Source organism: Engraulis encrasicolus, chromosome 12 (genome assembly GCF_034702125.1).
Source record: "Engraulis encrasicolus isolate BLACKSEA-1 chromosome 12, IST_EnEncr_1.0, whole genome shotgun sequence".
NCBI lineage: Eukaryota > Metazoa > Chordata > Actinopteri > Clupeiformes > Engraulidae > Engraulis > Engraulis encrasicolus.
Window position 1 is genome coordinate 40790859 of NC_085868.1, and position 10000 is coordinate 40800858.

Here is a 10000-nt window from a genome sequence, read left to right on the forward strand (position 1 = left end):
TACATGAAAATGGAATGTTAGCAAATTCAAATAGATTTAATAGATCAATTAGATTTTTTTTCAAAGAAGTGGCCGCCAAAAAGGAGATTGTTTTTCTAAACACAGTATGTATTCTGGATCGAATTGGATATGTGTAAATGCAATATTTTTTTTAAACTACTATTTATTAAAGTAGTATGTGTAAAAATGTCCTTAGTTAGTTAACCTTAGCCTGACAGAATGCCGTCCAGAAGCCACTGAGCTAATTAACCTGTTGATTGACATCTCAGCTTCCCCGTTGTCAGATTTGGAGAGATGAAAGCTTCATACATACACACACACACTCTCTCTCTCTCTCTCTCTCTCTCTCTCTCTCTCTCTCTCTCTCTCTCTCTCTCCCTCTCTCTCTCTCTCTCTCTCTCTCTCTCTCACACACACACACACACACACACACACACACACACACACACACACACATGCACGTTACTTACCTGGTAAGGGTGGGGGGAAGGAGAGGGAGGTGGAGAGCACTCGTCTGTCTCTATCAGTGCTTCCTGCCAAGGGAATGAGCCAGAGGAGTCGGTTGATGTTGCATAATGATCACTTGGCATGAAAAAGGCATGTTTGTAAAATACAAGTGACAACTTGTACGATCTATTGAGGCAGAGTGAACAGGTAAGGTAATAATGACAAAGCTTTTATATCAACCCAACAGTTTATAAATGCTACGTAATGCTAACTTTAACAGTTGTAGTGTAATTTTTGATTTGTATTATCAGCCTAGATGCAAAGGAACCCACATGAAGGTCAAACGAAAATCCAAAGCCAAATAACGGAGACAGTAGCAAACATTTTTTTTTAAATCCCGATGAGGACCACTCTACTGCATTACAAACAACTCACAAGGGGTAAATGTACTATTTCGTGTACTTATCCTTTATCTTCAACGATTATAATTGAGTAATTTGTGGTTTACATTATCGGCCTAGATGCGGAGGAAGAACCCATACAAGGGTTAAGAGAGTACATTCTGCTGATGCAAATTCATGCAAAAAGAGCAGCACTGTTGAAAGTCTCTCAGAGAGAACACAGGGATAGCATTGAACATTTAAACAAAGTCACTTAAAGTTGTCTCTTCTGCATGACACAACGTAAATTGAACCTTAGCGTAAAATGAGAATTACCCACCTCGTCTTGATCGACTGTTTAAACTGGGGTACGTGAAGGAGCGTACCCTTTTGTTCACAGTGGGCCCTGGGGAAACAGAACAGATGATTTAGAGCAGGGGTGTCAAACTCAATTTGACCGAGGGCCAAAATCAAAATCTGGAATGAAGTCGAGGGCCGAACTCAACAATTATTTTTAAAAATGGACTAAAATAGGACTAATAACTTTCACATACACTCTTTCCCATCATATTTCTTAGTTCAAATGTGTCAGCACATGCTGTGACACAGCACATTAATGTTCAAGTCCTGTTACGCTGTACATTAATGGTGTATGTGGGACAACTGTAATATACATTTGAAATTATCTTGCGGGCCGAATAAAATGGCTCCGAGTTTGACATCCCTGAATTAGAGTGATTTAAGACCAACCTAGTTTTTTAAGCATGAACCAACTTTGTCAACTTCAACTTTTCAACTTTGTTGTCCCCAGAAGGGGCTATTTGGTGTGCAGCAAGTCGTAAGCACATAGACAGCAACAACATATACCACAGGACAGACATGAAGTGTAGTGGTCAATAAAAGGTTAAAATGACCATAAATATGGTTATAAAAAAGATAAAATCATGAATAAATAAAATAAGAACATTATCATACAATAAAATACCATAAACAACACCAGGGATCAGGTCAAGAACTCAATCAGGGTGATGTGAATTTAAAAGGGAGATGGCACTAGGGACAAATGAAAGCCTAAATCTGTTGGTCTTGAACATCAAACAAGAGGAAAGTACAAGATGTGAAAGAGAAAGCCTACAGGACTGCAACTTTTATCTGTTTGTATCATAATCCATGAATCCAAAGATATGCATTATAAACAAGACACATACATGTAGATATTCTAAGTGCATTATTTCAGATGTCTTTTGGATGCGTCATTTTATGCTCTGACTGGAATATACATGTTCTTAAACTAATTGTCTCCCAAAGACACCATGAAAGTCCGATGCAAGATGCAGCGTTTGATGACATTTGCACATTAAGGGAATTAATAAATGCATCTGACATAAAACGTTTACCTTTTCCATCATCGTCTGCTCTCCTCTGAGGAAAAACAACAACAAAGGCTCTCATTAATATGAAGACTAAACACCTAATTATTATATCATGACAATAATATGAAAATGATGTAGCCTACATAATGTGCAACGGGAAAGCAATGCATGATGTTCTCATTTTTAAGAGGATGTTTATGGGCATTTTGTACTTAAGTCTCCCATTTGTAGACTTCAGTCTGCCCATGTTTTGGGACATTCTTTTAAGATGTGTTTTGACAGCATAGTTTGCATACTCGAAAAGATTACCTTCATTGACGGGAATTTCTTGAAGACAAACACAGGTGGTGCAAGGACAGGCTTCTCTGTAGAGAAAAACACAAGGGTGCTTTCAAGACACAACTCTTAAACTCTTAATTGTTTTGGAAGATGGACTTTGCTCAAAACAAATCTCAACAACATAATGACATCCTCAAATAGATTCATTTTTTGGAACCTGTGTCATCAGGTAGTGACAAGTTAAGGGTATCGCGAGCAATCAGGGGTGTCGTTCAGGGCAGGGCTTGACACTGGCACCAGCCAACCGGCCAAATGCTGGTAAAACTTGGCTGTGGCTAGTAATGCTTTCATTGTCACTAGTCAATTTGACTGGCAGCTTATTCCTTGGTGTGACATACGCATCATAGCCTATATTCTATTGTTCGCCCCTTCTGTATCAATTGTTTGCATTTAAGTTCCATGTACATATACCTCCATGTAGAAAGCTATACACTCTTCTTGCTTTAGCACCTCATCTTCTGAGGTAAGACATACACTATCATGATAAAAAAAAAAACGATAAAAAATCAGTGGCTAGTGGAATACCTGAATTGCTAGTGACTCGGGAAAACCAGTAACCACAGAGGCCGGTGGGTGAAAAAGTTAATGTCAAGCCCTGGTTCAGGGGCGTAAAGTGTGACTGAGTGATGTATATAGGGGCCCGCACACATAATGAAGATAAAGTACATGGCTGGGGGGGGGGGAGCTGATTGTACATAGAGCCCAAAATGTGCTTCTACACCCCTGTGAGCAATACAAAGTTCATGTTGAATTTGGCAGGAATTCTCCTTTAAGACCTCTGGGTCATTACCATTTTGGTAACAGAAACCTTATAATGGGGATCTGCACAAAGAGGTTGAAAGAAGTAACCAAGGAATATGCGGAACGAAGGCACGTGTTTGTGTGCAGTACAGCTCGTGCCTCTGTTCACGTTCCATCGTCTCCCTTACAAAAACATATTTTTTTGCCCCCATTAGAGAAGCCTTAATCGAAACCATGTCGAGGTGTTTAATTCAATTACACACTATGCAGCCAAGACTCTGCTGCTCTGTAAAAGTCACGCTGTCTGGCAAAGAGCACAGTACAGTTCAGCACAGCCCTGTAGCCTTGTGCAATCATGCACAGCTGAGCACAGCCCTTCGCAACCCGAAAGAGACCTGCACAGCACAGAACAGACGAGAACAGAAGAGAACAGAGCAGAAGCAGATCTAACACACTCTCCTCCTCCTTCCCTGCCTCCTCTCCTCTCCCAGCTCCTCTCCTCTCCCAGCTCCTCTCCTCTCCCAGCTCCCTCCTTTCTTGTCCTCCTCTACTCTCCTCTCCTCTCCTCCCTCCAGACTCCACGTCTCTCCTCTCCTCTCCTCTCCTCTCCTCTCCTCTCCACTTCTCTCCTCTCCTCCTCTCCACTTCTCTCTTCTCCTCTCTTCTTCTCTCCTCTCCATTCCTCCACTTCTCTCCTCTCCTCTTCTCCTCGCTCTACTCCTCTCCTCTTCTCTCCTTTCCTATCGGTTCCACGTCTCTCCAGTCCTCCACTTCTCTCCTCTCCTCTTCTCCTGGCTCTACTTCCATCCTCTCCTCACCTCTCCTCTTCTCTCCTTTCCTATCGGTTCCACGTCTCTCCTCCCCTCCTCTACCCTCTCCTCACCTCTCCTCTTCTCTCTTTTCCTATCGGTTCCACGTCTCTCCTCCCCTCCTCTACCCTCTCCTCACCTCTCCTCTTCTCTCTTTTCCTATCGGTTCCACGTCTCTCCTCCCCTCCTCTACCCTCTCCACACCGCTCCTCTTCTCTCCTTTTCCTATCGGTTCCACGTCTCTCCAGTCCTCCACTTCTCTCCTCTCCTCTTCTCCTGGCTCTACTTCCATCCTCTCCTCCCCTCCTCTACCCTCTCCACACCGCTCCTCCGCGCTCCTCTTTCCCTCTCTACTCTCTGCTTCTTGCTGAGACCAGCCGTGAGCAGTATGCATGAATGAAGCCCTTCAGACCTGGGGCCTCTTACGCAATACCACAGCAGCTCGCTAGGGGGGAGGGAGAGAGAGAGGGAGAGGAGAGGAAGAGGGGGATGAAGGGAGAGGGAGAGAGAGAGGGAGAGGAGAGGAAGAGGGGGATGAAGGAGGATGGAAAAGGGGAAATTAGGTCTCCTGTGGTGCTGATTCATTTGCAGAGAGCATGGAAGAGATAGAGGGAGGGAGGGGGGGGTCCTTTAAGTCAAACTGTTCATCTTGACTCGACGGAGAGAGAGAGAAAGGCAAGGCAGGGAGGGCGAGAGGGATGACGCAAAGGAGGGATGGAGGAAGAGAGAGAGAGAGAGGGAGAGAGGGAGAGTGAGAAGGGGTTTGGGTTGCACTGGGGTGGTGGTTAGGAGGTCCCTGTGGGGGAAGACTCCTGTAGGTCAAACTGATCATCCTGATTCCTGAGAAGGGGGGGGGGGGGGGGGGAGGGAGAGAGGGAAGGAGCCAGGAAGGGAGAGAGGCAAAGGGGCTTTGGGTTGCTCTGTGGAGGTGGTTTGGGGGGGGGGGGGTCTTGAGAAGGGTTCAAGCTGATCATCTTCCCAAGGGAGGGAAGGGAGCCAGAGAGGGCTGGAGGGAGGGAGAGAGAGAGAGGGAGAGGGGGTGTTGGGTTGCACGGGGGAGATGGGTTGAGGTGCTGTGGGGAGGGGGGGTGTTGCTGGGGGGGTCCCTGGTGGTGGATCAAGGCCACAGACGTGAGACGTGAGCACTTGGCTCCGGGTCAGGCCCTGACCAAATCACTCCTGTCTGCGGCCACTAAAAATACACCCACATTGTGTCACTGGAAACCGGCACATGTTGACAGTCTTGGTCTCATACACACAGGCATGTACACGCGCACACACACACACATGCACGCACGCATAAAGGCGCACGCGCATACAGTTCCTACACACATGCACACAGAGCGCACACAGAGCGCACACAGAGCGCACACAGAGCGCACACAGAGCGCACACACACACACACACACACACACACACACACACACACACACACACACACACACACACACACACACACACACACACACACACACATCCTTAAGCAGCCGGAGTGCAACACTATGAACTACTAACTGGCCTGGGCTAGGATGAGGATAGAGGAGTCTTGTATGAGGCTTCTGCAAATCATTCGGCCTGTGGAGTGATGTGCTCTTTGTGGAAAACACATAACCCCTTTTTGCAGCGCCTCTGTTATTATAACCTTATTGCGAACAATATTGTACAAACATAGTTTTAATCTTAAGACTCTCTGTGTTATAAACTTACTGTTACCAAAATTGTAATGACGCTTAATCCGTTAGTAAAGATTCTATGTAATGTCATATCAATTTTGGTATGATGTAGGCTAGATGTTGTGTTTTCAGCAAAGTTCGTCAAGGGCCCATTTGCCATAAGAGGCTACATAAAATATCATAACAGATTGTTTTAGAAACACATTACAACATGGTCATACCATTCCATTCTGGCTATAGAAAATATGCACGTGTAGGTCTATCCATACACGGGATGTGTCTTATGGAGTTCATGTTCTGGTCAACATATCCCCAGTGAAAATGTCAGATCTTGTCTTGATGTGGTGAATAACATCATTGAGCCCATCTATACTGCCCTACAATTTCAGAACGCAGTATAATTCAAAATGCCAAACTGAGAAAAAAGGCTTTAAAGTTTCCTTTCTGTCCACGCGACTGTGTTGGAGGTAAAGTGGTGATGACACTTCCATATAATACTTTTTTATGGTGAAAATTTATGCACACAAGAAAAAAGCAAAAAAAACAACATTCTCATTACTTTTTAGCTGAAAAATCATTATACTGCGCTCTGTTGTGGTATTACTGTCTACACCAAAACCACGGTGTCAATGGAGAAGTGCAGTATAATTCGCATTATACTGCGTTCTTGGCTAGTACGACATAACCTCCTAAAACCAAAAAGCGCAGTATAATCAGTTTTTTGCGTTTTTTTCCGAAACGGGACCAAGTTGGGCCAAAAAAAATTAACACAAGATAAAGAAGGTATTTTAAAGCCAATTTCCGGTCTAAACCCATTTTCGACCATTTTCAAGATACTGCGTTCTGATATTGTAGGGCAGTATACCTCCTCTACTACGAACAAAAAAAGAAATATGGATTAATGGAGAACAATCTGAGGGGGCATGGAGGCTTGGATCAGGAATGAAACTGTTTAACTGTGTTTGTGTCTGCGTGCCCATGGAGACGCAGGTTTAAATCTGTCATGTAGTAGTAGTCACTTGTCAGTCCTACACCTCTCTCTCTCTGTCTACTGTCTGACTGGCTTCTGGTAAATGTTCACGGTCAAAGCAATGAGAAGTCATTCAGCTACCATTGCCAACCATTTAATATTCATTATGTTAATACCTAATAATATTGAGTTCATTTTTAAAAAAAACATTTGTGCTGAGGCTGAGCTCAGCTGAGCTGAGAGTGTTATATCATTGCTGTCACAAAATGGTAACGACCAAGTCTTACTCTGTTACTTAAAGTGATACTGTCCCATTTTTGGAAATAAGCTTATTTTGCACCACTCCTTGAGTTGAATAATAGGGTTTTACCATTCTCCTACACTTTCAACTGTTCTCTGGGTATTTATATGGCAATGCAAATTTTGCCTCCAAGATAGCAGTTAACATTGAGTCCTATGAGACCAGTTAGCCGCCAGCTGGTCTCATAGGACTCAATGTTAACTGCTAGCTTGGAGGTAAAATTTGCACTGCCATACCCAGAGAACAGTTGAACGTGCAGGAGAACGGTAAAACCCTATTATTTAACAGAAGGGGAGGTGTAAAATAAGCTTATTTCCAAAAATGGGACAATATCACTTTAAGATGTTCAGTATTTTAATAGCAATGTTGTTATGATATACAGTGCCCTCCATTATTATTGGCACCCCTGGTTGAGATGTGTTTTTTAGCTTCCAATTATTATTATTTTTCTCTAAATAATATGGGACCTTAATGGAAAAAAAAGAGAAAAATCCAACCTTCAATACAAGTGCATTTATTCAGTGGGGAAAAAATCCCACATAAAGAAATAATTATTTGACATCAAATAATGTGTGTCACAATTATTAGCACCCCTGTTGTTAATATTTTGTACAACCCCCTTTTGCCAACAAAACAGCACCTAATCTTCTCCTATAATGTTTCACAAGATGGGAAAAGACAGAAAGAGGGATCTTCAGCCATTCCTCTTTGCAGAATCTCTCTAAATCATCCAGAGACCTGGGTCCTCTCCTCTGTACTCTCCTCTTCAGCTCACCCCACAGGTTCTCAATTGGGTTGAGGTCTGGGGACTGGGGTCTGGGCCATGGGAGGAGCTTGATTTTGTGTCTGGTTAACCATTTCTGTGTAGATTTGGCCATATGTTTAGGGTCATTGTCTTGCTGAAAGACCCAGTGACGACCCATCTTCAGCTTTTTGGCAGAGGGCAACAGATTTTGATTTAAAATGTCCTGGTATTTCAAAGCATTCATGATGCCATGCACCCTAACAAGCTTCCCAGGGCCTTTGGAAGCGAAACAGCCCCACAGCATCACTGACCCACCCCCATACTTCACAGTGGGTATGAGGTGCTTTTCAGCATGCGCATCTTTCGTGGCACGCCAGACCCACTTAGAGTGTTTGTTGCCAAAAAGCTCAATCTTGGTCTCATCTGACCAAAGCACACGGTCCCAGTTGAAGCCCCAATACCGCTGGGCGAACTCCAGACGTTTGCGTTTATGATTGTGGGTGAGGAAAGGTTTTCTCCGTGCATGCCTCCCAAACAGCTTGTTGGCGTGTAGACAGCGCCTGATGGTTGATTTGGAGACTTTGTGACCCCAGGATGCTACCATTTGTTGTAATTCTGTAACAGTGAGCTTTGGAGATATTCTGATTTCTCTTACCATCCTCCTCACTGTGCGTGGTGGCAAAATAAACTTGGGTCCTCGTCCAGGCTTGTTTACCACTGTTCCAGTTGTTTTGAACTTCTTAATTATTCCTCTCACAGTACATATGGCCAGCTGCAGTTGAGTGGCAATCTTCTTGTAGCCTCTGCCTGACCTGTGAAGGTCGACGCACATCTGCCTCACTTGTATGCTGTGTTCCTTTGTCTTTCCCATGTTTAAGAGTGGATAAGAGAAATGGCCTCGGTGTCACGTCATAGTTATACCCCAGGGAAACAGGAAGTGATGAATTACTAATTAAATGTTCCTACATACTCTGGTAAACTTTGTAAACTACTGTAGAAATGACAGAAATGCTTCAATTATATTTATTTCCTGGGAATTGTTAAGGGTGCCAATAATTGTGGAACAGGTGATTTAATGAAAAATAATTATTTTTTAGTCAGGGATTTTTTTTATTTTCCTACAATTCATTTGAGTTGAAGGCTACATTTTCCTAAAATTTTCAGTGTGACAGTATTCTTCTGCAATAAACACTGAATTTATTTTAAGGCTTTTAACACATCTCAACCAGGGGTGCCAATAATTATGGAGGGCACTGTAATTGAGGGTTTTTTTTTCAGAAAGCAAAGGGTGAATTAACCCGTCAATGGACCCATCGGCATGAAGGGGCTACACTATGTCAAAAAAAGAAAACTGTCTGTCAATAACATCTCACATGTGGTTGAAAATGACAACCTTGTGTGCAAGGGCATTGGGTCAGAGGACACGAAGGGGTGACGTACTCACAGGGGTTGTTGCCTCACAATGGCTGTAATGTTCCGCCGTGCCCTTTGAGGTTCCCAAGTGTTCGCTAGGGCTCAAAATAACACTCACCAAGTAGGCAGGGGGTAATAAACGGGCATTGCCAGGCATTTGGCATCGGAGCGGAGGCGATTATAACAAATGAATTATGCCAACGAGGGGTCACAGGAGTACAATGGCACTCACATCCTTTTGCAGGAAAAACACTGGCTGTGTTTTTTTTTTCTTTTTCTTTTTTCTCTCCTCTCAGTGGTCATAAATCTACTGGAGTACTTGTGTAGGCCTATGCTTCTTTTCTTCCTGTCCCCTGCACCGCAATCACATAAATTACACCCGGCTCATTCAAAGACCTCCCCCCCTTAAGGCACAGACGTGTGGCTTTCTACTACACAAATTCCAGTTAAAACTGGTTACAAACCAACAAACAAACAAGAAACCACCCCAGCACAAAGGTGTTTTGTTTTTCTCAAGCATCTATGTGAGAGGAAAGCCACCTCGACCGAACGGTCATTTTTCGCATTTTTCACACCGAGGGCACAAGAATCCTCGCGACGATGACTGTCCCCATTGACACGCTCCAGAGAATCGAGCTCATGTCATTGGCCATCTCACACAATTTCCTCAGCCCACACTGAACGCAGTGCTGACGGACCGCCACTCGCGCTTTGTGGTACTGAACACGTTGTCCTGAGTGTGACTATACTGCATAGCTCGTAACTCTCAGGAGCTGGGCACAAGAGGCAGGCGTGTATGTGTGTGTGCT

General features: G+C 43.9%; 1 protein-coding gene across 4 annotated transcripts in view; it reads right to left on the reverse strand.

Annotated features, from left to right (window-relative positions):
* The window catches only part of LOC134459789 (ran-binding protein 3-like), a 36828-nt gene that overhangs the window by 14894 nt on the left and 11934 nt on the right, over positions 1–10000 (reverse strand). For all 4 annotated transcript variants that reach the window (XM_063212208.1, XM_063212207.1, XM_063212206.1 and 1 more), the window contains 4 exons: positions 2510–2565; positions 2225–2249; positions 1168–1233; positions 471–533 (listed from right to left, as the gene is read on the reverse strand). In XM_063212208.1, coding sequence (XP_063068278.1) covers positions 471–533; positions 1168–1233; positions 2225–2249; positions 2510–2565 — 210 coding nt within the window. The remainder of the gene's footprint in view (positions 1–470; positions 534–1167; positions 1234–2224; positions 2250–2509; positions 2566–10000) is intronic.